The sequence below is a fragment of the Pinus tabuliformis genome, chromosome 6 (genome assembly GCF_031772625.1).
Source record: "Pinus tabuliformis cultivar Carrire ecotype Pingquan chromosome 6, CPIR1, whole genome shotgun sequence".
In the NCBI taxonomy this organism is placed as follows: domain Eukaryota; kingdom Viridiplantae; phylum Streptophyta; class Pinopsida; order Pinales; family Pinaceae; genus Pinus; species Pinus tabuliformis.
In genome coordinates this window covers 912,943,664-912,960,225 of record NC_142292.1, presented here as the reverse complement: position 1 = coordinate 912,960,225, position 16,562 = coordinate 912,943,664, and the positions used below count along the sequence as shown (strand labels likewise).

Below are 16,562 nucleotides of genomic sequence, written 5' to 3'. Positions count from 1 at the left end.
TACTCTAAATGATATATGTATTTTTTTGCTTACAGATGCATGTATGGACTATTTTGTATAAGTATGTATGAATCTTTCTGAAATGTGTTGTTGGTTTAAGAATCACTTTGGATTGCTCACTAACTTGCTTTCCAGTTTTTGATGCATCTTCGCTCGTGTGTTCCCTTCCAAGCCGCGTACTATTACAGGTTTCCAAGGGGTGCACTCACCTCACTCTTAGTGTGTTAGAACCTCTCATGCACCTTACTTGGCTTGCTGCGGCTATCACACCCTTGCTACCAACAAAGACATCTTACTTGCCTCTGTGCGAAATCGCGGTCAAGGCATTATTGCACGACCCACTACTGGGACTCCTACACCAAGTTGTTTGAGGTATAATTGGGAATTCTTATTGGGGATATCCCCTTCCATGTTAGCGGGTCCAGCATGGTGAACACATCTAGATATCAATGTTTCCTCAAATATGGCCTTAACTTCCCTGTTGAAGGAATCCATGATCAAAATGAAAAGAAGTGTACATATTGCACATCCTTGGGGAGCACCTATAAATTTTGAAGAAATGAGTTGGCACCCCGTTGATGAGAAAAACTATAGACGCTGATGTTAAGGAAGAAATTATCCACTTCACGTGCCTATGCAAAAAACCAATTTTATACAGGATCATTAACAAAAACTCCCAATCCACACAGTCATATACCTTGTGGAGGTCAACTTTCATGTTCCTTTTGTTGATAAATGCCAACAAGGAATTCCAGTTTAATTTGTCTTTGAATTAAATTGTGAATTAAAATCAAATTCTATTCTCATAGAAACTTTTAAATAGTTAATTAATTTTAATTAACTTAATTAGCCTAGGAATTTCAATTTGGAAGTCTTTCTCTAATCATGTATATGTTCTCCCTAAATTTTAGGGGTCTAGGATGAGTTTACTGAGTTATAGACATTTAAGCTAGTTCTAATTATTTGTTCAACTAGTAGATGATTAATAGTTAGTTGTTGCACTGGTGCATACACAAGTGTTACTCCAGTTAACTGAATATTCCCTCATGAGAAACTCATGCATGTAATTTAAGAGGAAGACCCAGTTGAGAATAGAGTGCATGGAAAATGTATTATTGGTTTTATGATTTAGTGAGTTGTAAATATCATGCATGCAATTAGAGAAGGACCTATGTTTGGATTGTGCAGTTTTGGAAACATCATTTCCCTTTAAGTATGGGTTATTCATCATAGGAATTGCGCAAGGAAATAGGGGCTTGGAAGGCACTAGAAATTAGCTAATTGCTGGCTAATAGTGGGCTTGTGAGGTAGAGAGTTGAGCATACTTGTGCGGAATTGTTCTAGTGAGAACAAACTTTGTATCTTCACTCATATTTCTGATTAATGCAATACAGATATGCAAGGTTTTCAGCTATGGCTTTCCCCAGGAAAACTTATTGTGTTATGTGCCATCGATTTGTCTTATTCTCGTTTATATTGTTTTGATCGATCTAATGGCTTCTATTGGTTTAAAGTAGAAGTAGATTCTTGTCCTTTGCTTTAGTAAATTGCATGAGCTTGTGAATCTACAGGAAATTCTACACCTTTTTTAACTTCTGTTCGATGGGACAATTTACAAAAAAAATAAACATAATAGATGTTGGTACATCATTAAAATTTCTTAGTTTAGTTGTTTCACTTGAACTAACCTTTAATTTTTTTCATATCCTACATTACCAACCATAGAATTATTAAATTTTCTAGCATTGCTTTGTAAGTTTAGATGAAACATGTTTTAAATAAATCATTTCATTTTAACCTTCATGTTTTAGGTATATATTTCTCACCTTCACATGTTTATATTTCTTTCATTGTCTCAAGTAGTAGCTCTATCAATCTCATCAGCAAATGTGTTTTTCCTTCTAGAACCCTGTGTTAGGGAGAAAATTGTGCAGACCTAGATGATCTATATGAGTGCTTATGAGTTACCATTCTCTCGAATAAGTCCCTTTCATACCCCAATGTATGTCTAGATCCATGTTGAATTTTTTGGAAAGATGGGCCAATTGGATTGTCCAACCTTAGAGTGGTTAGTATCAATGTTGTTTTGAACTCGTTTGTGATGTCTTCCATGGATTTCTCTAAGATTGGATATGTTTGTTTGTTGGGATATATGATTTAATTACACATAATTCGTTTGTTTTGAATAATAACAATGAAACAATAGTTTTGAGAAATAATTTATGTTTCACTCAATGGAATTATTATTGTGATTTTGATTAAAGTAAAAAGAAAAAAAATATTAATGTTAAAGCAATATTATCATGACATTATATATTTATGATTTTCTAGATCATTGTAAAATGTAATTTATACTAGAAGTATATTTTCCAAGGTTGTAAGATTTTTTTGATATATAGAGAATGAGATTTGGATATTTAAAGATCAAAGAAATTTGGATTGAAAAATTACTTGTAGAATGTTTTAAAAAATAGGATTTTAAATTTATTTCAATTAATTTTTATTTAAAATTATTGTCTTTAAAGGAGATTATTATAGTTGAATTTTTTGTTAAAATTAATTTTTTTCTATGTGCAATTGTGAACTAAAAAATGGCATGATTGGTTCAAAAAATAACAAAATTGTAATCAAGTTAAATAGGGGTTAGTAGAATCATGGAGTATTCTAGCCAATAATATTTTTATGAGAAAATGTGGTCTAACTAAAAGACCAAGGTTTTGGATTAGTATATTGAGATATTGAAATGCCAACTTAACAAACACTAAGCCAATTTCTGAGAACAAAAATGTACCATGGAATCTTTAGGATATATGGTTGCTAAAAAAAGAGATACTTATATGAATATAATACTCAATGCAAGAAGAAAAACATAAATATTGGAAACTAGGTTACAAGATGTGGAACAAAAATGTCAATTGTTAATGATATTACAAAATTAGGGGAAAGTAATTTTGAGAATAAATATTTGGTAATTTATCTAGAATTATTAGGAATATTAAAGAAAAATAATTGAAATAAATAAGTATGGAATGAGACTTTGTCTACATTATTTTGTGTGGCATTTCACAATGATATGGGAAATCCCACTCATGATATGAGTTTGTATAGATTAAATTTTAAACTGAATTGTAATTAAGCAAATGAGAAACTTAAATAAATTTACAAGAGAAAAGCTACCTCCAAACATTACGAAGAGAAAGAATCTATCGATGTAACAAATAAACGTTTAATTTATAATGTGACATCAAAACTCATAATGACTTTTTTTTTGTAAGGACTAAGTAGCGTATAATTCCTAAGTATCTTATGTAGATTATACTTATGATATAGATGTGTGCAATTTTTTTTCAATGCTTCATAAAATTTAATTATTAATAAATACTATCTATTTATAATATATTTGATTAATTAGGTATTATGATTAGCTTTATTCGTAAAGTTAGGTATTTTAATATAAGATTGCAATGAGTATGTACTAATTCTTATCCAAAATAAAATATCTTCTAAACATTATAATACTTCCTCCATTTACTAATTTTTGTAAACTATTTTAATGGATAAAACCAAACTAAGTTAATATTCTAAGAAAAATGTTTCTAGCCAAATAAATATTATTCACAAATTTTTTAGAGAAAATATTTTAAATTAATTTAACAATGAATAGAAATACAATCCTAGTATACATAAACTCATCAATTCTAGCACTCATTTCAAATTATAATTTTCGCATTTAACAATCAAATTATAATATGATAATATATTACATGAGTTCGATAATAAAATATTTATTACTAAATATCATACATATGTGTAATTATAATGTATACTCTATACAAGCATAACTCAATGTTGTTGCAACCACAATCGTGTCAGAGAAAAAAAAATGTGAATCTTTAAGGACTAGCTAGTTCAGAATTTTCTTTAAAACCCAATACATTAAACAAGTAAGTTATCCTATTCCACTGTGAAAGATGATATTATGGTATTCCCACCTTGTCACTATTGTGATATTTCCATAGTCGAAGATAATGAAGCTCTTATAGTATCCTCGGAAATGTTAATTAAATTGAAGTTACCTACACTTAAAGCGAAGATGTTCTTAAATATCTATACTTTTAACAAATCCTTTTATGACACATAAAATTGATAAATTTGGAATTTAAATAATACTAATATACTTATAATTTAATATAAATAAATACAAATAATTGATATTATCAAATACCATGATAGAAAATTACACCTATGATGAAATTTAAGCATATATTCCCTTAATTTTATTGAAATGAAAATCCAAAAATAATGCCCAAATGAATTAATTCATATAATAGAACAATCAAATTAATAATAGTAATTATTCAAAGTTTGAATTTAGATTCAAGGCCCACTAGATTCACAGAAGCTATCTTGGGATAAGATAATTCTCTTCTGCCATATTTAGAGTTATAAGAGAATCTCCAAACTAGCACGTCTATCTGTAATTTTGGATTACGGGCAAGCTATCTTGGCATAAGATAATTCTCTCCTGCCATATTTAGAGTTATAAGAGAATCTCCAAACTAGCACGTCTATCTGTAATTTTGGATTACGGGGGATGGAGATCACGTGGAATATTAATTCGGAAATAACACAGAGAAAAATAATTACCTAACCAAGAAAATTACAGAGTAGGGTGTTAGAACACTCAATCTTCCATTGCTTTAATCTCTCTCATGTTGGCACTGCATGAAATTAAAAAACTAAGAAAATTATGAAATTATAATACTAAGTAAATTAATGATATATTTGTGTACAGACTACACTTAAACCAAAGAATTGTAACAAGCAAAGAAAATATAAATGCAAGGAAAAACATCATGTTTATCAAAAAAGTGGACATGATAGATGTTGGTACGTAAGCAAAGAAAATATAAATGCAAGGAAAAATATCATGTTTATCAAAAAAGTGGACATGATAGATGTTGGTACGTAAGTCAATCTTCTTAGTTTAGCTTTTCCAATTGAAGCTATTTAAAAAAAAAAAATTAGATCCTTGATTACCAACAATAGAATGAATAACTTCCTTTGCAATTATTTGCAATTTTATATTATACATGTTTTAAATAAAAATATTTGAAACTAACCTCTACATTTGAGATATGTAATTGTTGCCTTCATATGTTTGTATTTCTTTCATTGTCTCATGTAGCATCTCTATCAAGCTCATTAGCAAATGATTTTTTATCTTCTAGAACCTTACGTTGGTGGAGGAAATTGTGTAGAGCTAGATGGTGTATATGAGCTCTTACAAGTGACCATGACATCAACATAAGAATACATGAAAGCATTAACATTATCATTTACCTACAAAGCAAAAAAAAATTAGTCAAATCAATATTAAAAGAGTGATAACAAATATAAAATTTACAGAGTTATCAAATTATTACCATGACATCAACATGCAAGTTATCCACACTTTCAAAGTCATCATTTTCAGGTATCTGTGAACAAAACATTGTAACATATTAGATCACAATGACTATGTTTTGGGTTGTTTCATTGATTCTTTCTTCTAGCTTTTCTTGTTCCAACCTTATTTTTTCCCTCATCATGCTAACCTTGATGACATGTTTGTAAACATATCCATTTTTCACACAATCACAATCACACATAGCAAAACTTGAACTTTAATGTCATACCATATATTATTTATCGATATCATGTTGGATTTGCACCCATGTTTTTGAGGAATGTCAATGGTGCAATATCACACTACAATCTGGAATAGATTGTTCCCTTAGCCATGAATGCGATTCTCTTTTCTCCACCTTATAGTTTCTATGTAAACCATTTTCCTTTGCACATTGAGGCCGCCAATAAAAAATGTGGACCATTGAACACAACTGATGCACCAACAAATCCAATCGATGATGTTATTGACTAAAAAAGAACTTGTTTCAAATGTGAATGGTAGGACTCAATAGCCCCATTTGTTTCTTTTCCGTCATGCTTTAAGTGATCACAACATTTTTCCCACATTTTAACAAAAAAGAATGTCAACAGTCAATACAAATATAGCAAAAATATGAAAATAAAAGCTACAAAAATCAAACCTATTATGTCCAACCATCATGCTAGAAAGTACTCAACAAAGGTGGTTTCCTCTTGGAAGTCATTTAGAAATTTGTTGGTATCCTCAAGTGTAGAATTTGCATTTTTTTTACTGTGTATAATGTCACCTAGATGCTTAAACATGACACATCTTGTAGTATCATCTTTCACTTTCATTACAAGAGTTTTTAACCATGCCCTTGTAACATGCCAAATGCATAAGTAGACTTCACATTGAAATATCATCCTATTGCACATAAATGTCATAGAACGTTAAATATATATATTTATATAGCGAGTCTACAATTATGTATATAACATTGCATTTTGAGAAATAAAGAGAAAACACACTCATATCTCTATACTTGATTGCAACAATCTCAGTGGACGCATCATCTACCATGAACACATTTAACTTCCACTCCAACATACCCATGCAAACTTTAAGAAGTAGCATCTCCATCTACTTGTTGATATCAGAAGTCATAGATCTTGACATGAGAATCCATGCCACTAGAACACCATTATGTTGGGAATCAAATGCCAATAATGTATAAAGTTGAAACACCATAAAAAAAAATAAAAAAAATAAAAATAAAAAAATAAATAAAAATAAATAAATAAATTATATCCTTGGATTATCTTATAAATAACAAATGATGATAAGAAAATACATAAAAAAAGAAATTAGTTATATCCTTGGATTATCTTATAAATAACAAATGATAATAAGAAAGTATATATAATTATAAACTTACCTTAAAGTGATTTGTCCCAAATGTATAATCCATTGCTAATATACTATCATGACCATATTTTCTCATCCATTCTGGTTGTAGTGGTTGTTGAATGCCTAAAATGAATGGAGTGAGTCCACCATCATCTATGGCATTGTCAAACTCTGAGTAGTAAAATACTTTATTAGGATTTGTTGTTTTCCATATACACACACTTTGATCATCATTATTATCAAACATGTATTGGGAATGTTTCAATATTCCATATACGCACACTTTGAGCATCATTATTATCAAACATGTATTTCATATATGCACACTTGGAGCATCATTATTATCAAACATGTATTGGGCATGTTTCAATCTGCTCTATATATTGCCAATGTTGTCATGAGTAAGAAAATAGTTTCGATCAAACTCAGCTCTATATGAGGTTACTTTTCCATGCACTAATTCACAATGTTTGAGATGTACACATTTCGCTGACATTCCCAACAACAAACATATTTCTACCAATTGATGTAGTTCATTACTAACATGGGGTGCATGGTATGCTCTTGTGCCTACAAAATAATCAACCTCTTGTCCATGGAGAGGTTTACATGTAATATCTATATGGTTGATATCAACATAAGTGATCAAGGCACGTTATGGTGTTTTCTTAGATATGTGAGCACTAAAATGACATGTGCAAACACATCTTATATGCTTACTACCTGGACAACTCCATATCCCCTTTTGAGGCACTTTTGATATATCATAAGACAATGCATCAATCTCTCGATAATCTTCTTGCCCATATGAACAACAAAAACTATAAGAAACAAAAAGATATTAAATGACAAAAAATGAATTTAAAACAAAATTATTTTAAGAAAAAATGAGTAGAAAAATCCTTACATTATATATTCCAATGGGTTGTCAACTCTATATTTTTGATTTCCAATATTCTCTTCTTTTGATTTTTTGCTAAAACATTTTAGCAAGCTTGCTCGATATAATGGATTTTTTCTCTCCCCAATAACAAACTTGTTATATATATTTGATTTGATCCAAGCCACAATTTTCCATCCAATCATACTCCAATCCAAATCAAGAAAAGAAAATATTTCTTTTTGTGGATCTTGCACTTCAAGAGCTAGAAGTTGTTTCCATTTTGAACACCTCTACAAGATATATAACTCAAGTTAGTTTCTCATAAATTTGCAAAAGAAAAAAATGATATGTGCCATTGGAAAAGTCAATGAGTTTTATACTTAAAATACTAGATAGGTATCAAATGCCAATAAACATATCATGTTGATTATCATATTCATCTATAATTTTATTTTTTCCTATTTTTTATTCACATATTAACATCTTTAAAATTTACATCTTGAAAATAGACTAAAATTTGAATTTCAAAGTTAAATATCCACAGAAACTAGATCGTGTGAAGCAAACAAAGAAATTATCCACGAGAGCAACATTGAAGGGACATAAATACCGTGTATATTTAACTTTGAAATTGAAAATTATTTAAAATTTGTCAAACTACATAATTTTTTTAATATTCACTATAATATGTTTAATTCTCCAAAACACGGGAATTTCTCATCTAAAACTCAAGCTTAATAGTGTGATGTTCCTTATCTAAAATTACATGAGGAATGTTTCTAAATTTGTAGGTCACTTTTTGGGTACACTATATTCTAAAGCTTAATAGTGTGATGTTCTTTATCTAAAATTACATGAGGAATGTTTCTAAATTTGTAGGTCACTTTTTGGGTACACTATATTCTAATTTTTGGGTGCCACCTTTGAAGTAGAGAAGCTAAGAATTAAAAATTTAAGTGGTCTTTACATGTTCATCTAAATTTACTAACATGTGAAAATGTGATTGCAGATTGTATTTTCATATTTTCATATTAGAAATATTTTCATTTAATGTGTTATATTCTCCTCAAAGTCATCTATTCATTATTATTCTTAAGTCTTCAAAATACCATTATAAGGAGGTGAACTGAATATGCTTTGGAGAGATCCAACCCCAACAAAATGCCTTTGAGATAAGTGTGGTAGAAAGTGAAAAACACACATGCAACAACCTTACTATTAGTCTAGTTTGCAATTTAATAGACCATGTATATATATATATATACTTTAAATAATAAACTCTAATTCAAACACTTCATAAGACAAATAAAAAATTGTAAATTAAAACTTTAATCCATTTCAAAAAAAATATAAACACTCTCCAAATAACAAAAATATATTAAAATATGATAGTAGTAACATACTTCCATATCTCACTCAAAAGTAACAATCTTTGCTTTTAAAGAAAACTATAATAAAGTAACATATAAAATACTTCTATTCATAGAGATATATTAAATTATCATATAAAATAATATGAAAATTTTCATTTCGCATATCTAAAATTTTGGTGGATTCGTCGATTCATCTTTACCAATAAACAAAAAACATATATCCATTTAATAGTTTCCCAATGAGCTAAAACAATTTTTTTTAGTTGTATATTTTTTTAAAGAATAGTTGTATCATTTAAGGTTTTCTGTGAAAATTTTGAAATACAATAATTTTCACATATATTAATTTTAATGAATTCTATGATAGTGTCATCATAGAGCTGGGCTACACTAAATGAAAATATAATCCTTTAGATGCCCAGAAGAATAACTAAATGGCTATATTTTTGTGGTAGGAAGGCGTTAAAATTCTTTAATTTGTTTTGGTGAAATACATGTAAATATGCTATTTAATTTAAGATTTATAATTAAAAGTTTAATTGCATTATTTTATGGATTGTGTTTTGGTTTTATTTTATGGATTTTTTTTAGGTTGTGTATCACAGTTTTCATTTACTATACAATATGGAGAAAAAAAATTCATTGAGGGCACTTGTTTTTATGGAGTGCAAAATAAACATTCCAATTATTTTTCTTTTTTGTGGAAACTCCACATAGGGCACTTGGATGCAAAAGAGGAAAAATATCATAATAGAAAATATATAGTAATATATTGGCAGAAAGATTTGAATGCCCTAATTTTATCATAGCCTTCGAATGTAACATTAGGATCATTTTTTATGGTTGTTATTTCTTTATCCATGTTTTCAAACATATTGATGTAATATACATATATATATTCGTTTAATTAGTTTTTATTTATCATTTTATCATATTGATTTATAACTTTCTAATTTTACGTTACCTCTATTTGTAGATTTTTTTAGTTAATCCAATTTCAAATACCAATTTTAAGATCAATTTTAAAAATGAAAACTACTATTTATATTTGAAAATGTAAATTATGCTAAAAGCATATTTTCTAAACATGTAACATTTTAGTTACTCATTTTTTTAGACATATAGAAAATAGGATGACTTTTTTAATATTTTATAAATTTTAATTGAAAAAATATTTGTAGAGTGTAAAAAAAAAATCAGATTTCAAATTTATTTTATTGATTTTTTCTTTAAAATAAATTATTATAGTTTAATTTTTAATATTTACTTTGGTTAAAATTGACATTTTTCCTATATAATTTAATTTTTAATATTTATTTTTGTTAAAATTGACATTTTTCCTATGTGGAATTGTGAACTAACAAATGACATATTTGCTTTAAAATTTAACAAAAATATAGATGACATATTTGCTTTAAAATTTAACAAAAATGTAATCTACTGAAATATAGAAATTTCAATGAAAATTAAACACTCTAGCTATTTGTTCTGTTTTTTTACTAAAAGAAAAAAGAGCTTAGTTATCACTCTCCTCTGCACTACTATTTGTTTTTTTTAACTAAAAGAGAAAGAGAGGACTCAGATTATCACTTTCCTCGAGGCTGCTATTTGTTTTTTTACGCAAGGAAAAAAGGAGCAGTCAGGTTATCACTCTATCCTTCATGCCTCCTCTACGCTGCTTTATGCTGACCAAAGAAAAGGCTTCCTGCCTCTACCCTTCTTTCTGCCATGTCCAAAGCAAAGCCAGTGCCTTGAAAAGTGTTGTGGAGACTAAATTATTTTGATTACCATAATACATAATAAGCTTAAACCACCCGATTCAAGATCGTGGGGCTAGTTGTGTGACGAAAAGGGAAACCTATCAATACAAGGTTAGATTAGGTTCAGGAGGATTCTCTACATTTATTATATCCACAAGACTCATCATTGGTGATGAAGGGAACCACAGTTTGTTCACTGAGGGCACTTAATTTTAGGGAAATTTCATTGAGAACGATTTGTTTTTTTCTAATGGAAAGTTAACTTGGGTCATTCAGGTGCAAAAGAGGAAAAACCACAGAATAAGAAAAATATTTTAATACATGGGTAGAAAGATTTAAATACCAACTAAAGGTGCCTGTGCTCGGTCCAAAAACATGGGAATTCTGTAGAGGAAAGCATAGCCAAAAAGGAGCTTCTCTTTAGGGACATATCTCCCTGACTTCAACTGGTTTCTAGTTTCCTTCAATTGAATTTGAAATTCATGAGACAGGATCATAGTTTGTGATTGGATCACCACTTTAGGCTACTTTGTTTTCAGTGAGCCTGATATTATGATCTGGATAGCGGTGCCTATTATGTTATAACATCGCTTGTGAGTTTATTCTGAATGCCACTTTGTAACACTGATTACGACTTTCTTCAAGAATGGGAAATTTGGAGTGGAAATGGATGTTTTGAATTCGTTCAAGATGGCGTTGAATGCTGGAAAAAAAGGGACGAACGGATGGCAGGCATTAATTTAAATAATCAATTCAATGTCCAACAACACCTACCCATCTCGGAAGTTTTAAAATTTTTCAGTCACGACATCAGGATGGTTTATAAACAAAGACGGTAAGGGAGATGGAAGTTTTAAAATTTTTCAGTCACGACATCAGGATGGTTTATAAACAAAGACGGTAAGGGAGATGGACGGACCCAATGAGCCACGTAGACAGGTCTGGGCAACCTGCAATTGAGATAAGCTCGGTGCTTGTGGGCAAGGGGTTTGAGTCATCATTCACTAGATTCAAAATTTGATTCTAGTGTGTTATCCATAACTATAATATCTCATTTTGGCCTTAGACATACTAACATGATTTAGCTCATATCGATTCCTTATAAGATATTATTTTACACTCTTATTGTGTATTGATATGGTTGTATATAGCAATTCTGAATTGCATGACCTATTCATTCTTACTAAATGGTTTGATATTATTAAAATTATTTTTATGTTATTTTTCATTAACTCAATGTGGTAATTTACAAAATAAAATAAAAAACCCAATGTTAATGAAGGTAATAATTATTAATGAAACTTTTAATTTGATGTAATCATTAATGGATGAAGAAAATTGACATAACACAATGAGGATGAATTCCACAATGTGGAAAATTCTTTGAGGAATATCATAGTCTATCATAATCCTTTAGGAATGTCAGAATGTGTTATAACCCTCGACGAATGTCACATTTTAACACATCTGTTGAGGAACAAAGAAATTCAACATAAGTGAACCATGATGAAGATGTAATGTGACATTACCATAGCAAACCATGACTAAACATAATCAGCATGGCCAACCATTGCTAACCATGTCCATCCATGGTCAATCAAATTGAATCATAGCCAACCTAAGTCAACCATGTCCAACCAAAGTTAAACATTGTTGAACATTAATTGTAAATAAATCCGATAATAGCAAACCCATATGTTATATGGAATTTGTATGTATGGATAAACACATTTTCCCTAAGTGGGTAGTTACACTTAGAACAATAGAAAGAAAGTGGTTTAACCATTTCCTATAATAGATAGATGAGATGAAGGAACTTACTTGTGATCTCTAGCTTTCTTGATCTCCTTTGAATTTCTCTCCTCGCTCCCAATCGAACTGAATCCACTCAATTGGTACCTATCAACAGAAATAGAAGATGACAACGATCAAAGTACACAATCTATCTACTATAAATAAATGGAATCGACAACATTGAAACATATTTGCATCATAGATATGAACAAGAATATGGGAAAAGGAACAAATGTAACTTTATTGATGTAGAAGGAGGAGTTACACCCAATACGGTTCAATCCCATGTCACTCATCCAGCTTCAGTCCAAACCCTCGTCACACCAAAAGCACATCAATTCAGCATCATAACATTACTTTACATGAACTCAAATCTCAAACCAACAATATTTCTCTACAATCTTCAAGTTCCAGTGTCCTGGTCACTATGATGAGTGGTCAATTTATCGGGAAATGTAGGTGGTTATGTCATAAATTGGGCATTCAATGGTTTTACAAAATTGGAGTTAGCTTCTATGGAGGAAGGGATGAAAGGATAGAAGGATAATTGATCCATACCCTATCCAAATTTGACCTCATAGGATGAGATAAGAGCTAGGTATCCTTCTAGAATGTTGTAGAATCAGAGAATATTCTCAGAATCCTATGTCAATTTCGCTCATTCTCACCCAACGTAGGTCAAAGTGGGTCTAAGTGCACTGTAGTGCACGCTTGAATGGGCCTACCTGTTCTACAACGCAGTTATCCCTGACCAAGGCTACGTTGGTGTGTCAAGGAGGCATTTCAGTAGGGTTTCAGGCTAGGAAACTTTCATGGATGGAAGCATTCAATTTGATGACTTGTCTAGGGTATGTAGCAACTGAATTATGGTTTGATGAACCTTATTTGTATTGGTCTGATCGTCGGGAATGATGTGCCCAAATAGATCTGTAACACCATAGTAAACCGAAATGAGCCAAGGTCAACCATAATAAACCAAATATAAACCTAAATTAACCATAAATTGACCATAGTATCCCAAAATTAACCAAAGTAAATCAATCATAGGAGAGAGTCAATCATAGTAAAGCAAGTTCAGTTAAAGTTAATCGTGGTCGATTATAATCCACCAAGTTAAACTATACACATCCATGGTCAACCAATGTTAACCATAGTAAAGCATGATTAACTATGACATAGATAGTAAACCATAATCAACATTGTTGTCTATAGACAATATGTCTACCTATGATTAAGCATTGTGAAACATGATCAACCAAAATAACCCATGGCTAATACTAAATTAATATATAATAAACCAAAATCAATCATACTACACTACAACTTATCAAAGTTAATCATAATAAAAATCAAACATGGCTAATGAAACCCAACTATGGTAAAGTATAAACAAACATGATTAATAAATTATAGCAAACCATAATCTAATGTTGTCAACTATTCTAAAATATTATAGATATTTTACTAATCTCATCTAGGTTTTAATTCATAAATTTACTAATTTTCTCGCAGAATAATTCTTAACTACGATTACATAATTAAGTAATTGATATGCAAACTCTTATCTACGATTACATAATTAAAAGTAATCGATATACAAACAACTTTATATTGAAAGATGGAAAATAGCTTAATGTAATTTTACGTTTTAGGTGAGTTTGGGTTAAGAAATTTTCGAAATTACAAATTTTATATTTTGAAATGTATAACAAGAATGCCATATAATTATTTAAGGACACTATATAATTTTTTTTTGTTGGTGAATGTCGACTATGTATCTACAAACACACAAATAATGATAGCTAGTGATGGACTCTGACTCACGTGCTTAATTTTCAATCCCATTAATTTCCAAAATTCGATTATATTAATTGAATTTTTCTTTAATTGAAGTAAATGAATAATGATGTGTTGGGTTTTAACTCATCATCATCCTCGGCTTATTATGAACGACATATATATTGGTTGTTGGATTTGATTAAAAAGTTACAATTCTGCTTGAAAGACCGGAATGGTTCCGTGTGTTCTCCGCAAAGCAGGGCGTGCGCGTGGGCGCGGGCAGGGCTGCACAGCGATTGCCGTGAATGACAGAACATCCTGCCGCACTAAATACATTAACACTTCCTATTGCGTCATAGTTCCGTGTCCGTTTCCACTGCTTCCTGCAAAGCATCACCTGGCGGTAGGCTCTACGGCTCCTACAGCCGTTGCCGTCGGGCCGTCGACTAACCTCGATCTGTGACTAAATCCTTGGATGGACTCAATCAAATTGTATAAACACATTTTACAGGATAACTAAATCCTTGAATGGACTCAATCAAATTGTGCAAATACATTTTACATGACTTTGTTAGGTAAGTCACGTTACATCTGTATGGTGACTCTATGATCAGAGGCAACTCCTGCCGTGTTGAATTTTGCAGGTCCCTAATATTACCTGGCCCGGTATTAAGTATGAAGTATATGCGTTATTTTCAGATCATTCCCGTGTGCTTAATCGACGCAGCAGGATAGTCAATGAACACGACACGACTATGCCATGACCCTCTAGCGAAGCTTCCAGCCTTCCACGGCATGGACCAGAAAAAAAATTCGGGCTCTTAGAAGCCATGATTTCTATATATAAATCAAGCAAACATCAATTTCATAATTTCATAGTGCGAATTCGGATGCTTTGTTAGTTATCTCTAATTTCACTCAAGGCAAGCCAAGCAAGAGAGATTTATGGGTGGAAATTAAGGAAGGAAGACCGTAAAAGGAAGGGAAAATTTAACGATACGTTACGATAACTGGGGTTTTGTTTGACAATGGATACTGGATGCCAGAGGTCTGTTGAAGCCCTAGCTATCATGGGATTTGATAACACAACTATACAACTGCTGGCCGTTGAGAAGCCATGCCATGTCGCCGTCGAAGAAGAAACTGTTAACATGCCGATGGCGGTGGAAGGGGATCGTCCGAAGCTCGAGGAGGAAGGAACTGCAACCATATCAGCTGAGAAGTCAAATTATTGTGTTGCAGATGCGAATGATTGCCCATTGTTAATTGATTTTGCAAAAATGTGTCTCTCGGATCGTGATGGCGATTTCAAGGTCGGCATTAGAATGGAGGATTCAAATTATATGAAAACTAGGTTATTGGAATGGGTTCAAAAGGTTGCTGCTTACGTTCGTTTCCTCCATGCTTCTATGGTTATAACCTAGAAAGAACGAACGAACGACATATTCCAGCAAACATCATAGCTTGGTTTTCCTAATCATCTGCCCGTGTAAATATGATATATTTTGCAGTACTAGTGATATTAAAAATACAGGGAAAATAGCATGATGAAAACGGCCGAGGAACTAAAACTGTCGCCTTGCCATATTTAGCCAGATTGAAGAGGAGGAAGATTTCGTAACAGAACCAGGTACAACAGATGGAGGAAAGACATTCTGCTCAATCCGAACTTGTTGCACACAACTAGGCAAATCTCCCAGGGACTTGAAATCGTAGGCATATTGTTTATCTGTAAAAATTGAGAGATTGTAATAGCGATAATATTGCATACATTGACCTAAAAAAAATATAAGATCTGCAGATCTTGCCCTACGTGGTTTGAATTATATGGGAAACTTGTTGCCATGCGTTGGCTGAAAATATGAAAATTCTTTTTTAATATCGCCTGTGATGCTATTTACTTGTAAGTTTGATGGAATAAGTTGCAGGGTAGTGCTATGAAGTTGGTTTCTCTCTTTGATTATTTCTTTTTTCTTTTAAATATGATATATTTAAGTGGAGTTTCCATGGATTTATTGTGTTTGTACTTGCAGGTTAAGTTACCATTATAGTTTGCGGGGCAGTTCAAGTCGGGATTACCCTAGAGTATTATGTGAATTATGTAAATCAAGATTTAAATTCCCTCTGAGTACTAAATAAATAAATAAATAAAT

At 31.0% G+C, this 16,562-nt stretch overlaps 1 protein-coding gene across 1 annotated transcript; it reads left to right on the top strand.

Moving 5' to 3' along the window:
* Window positions 1–15,298: 15,298 nt before the first annotated feature.
* LOC149261904 (uncharacterized) lies at window positions 15,299–16,237 on the top strand. The gene has a single exon (XM_089382585.1). The coding sequence runs from the start codon at window positions 15,438–15,440 to the stop codon at window positions 15,831–15,833; it is 396 nt and encodes a 131-aa protein (XP_089238711.1). The 5' UTR covers window positions 15,299–15,437; the 3' UTR covers window positions 15,834–16,237.
* Window positions 16,238–16,562: the final 325 nt, after the last annotated feature.

Coding starts and splice junctions, on each gene's coding strand:
- LOC149261904 (XM_089382585.1), top strand. CDS start 15,438: ATGGATACTGGATGCCAGAGGTCTGTTGAAGCCCTAGCTATCATGGGA.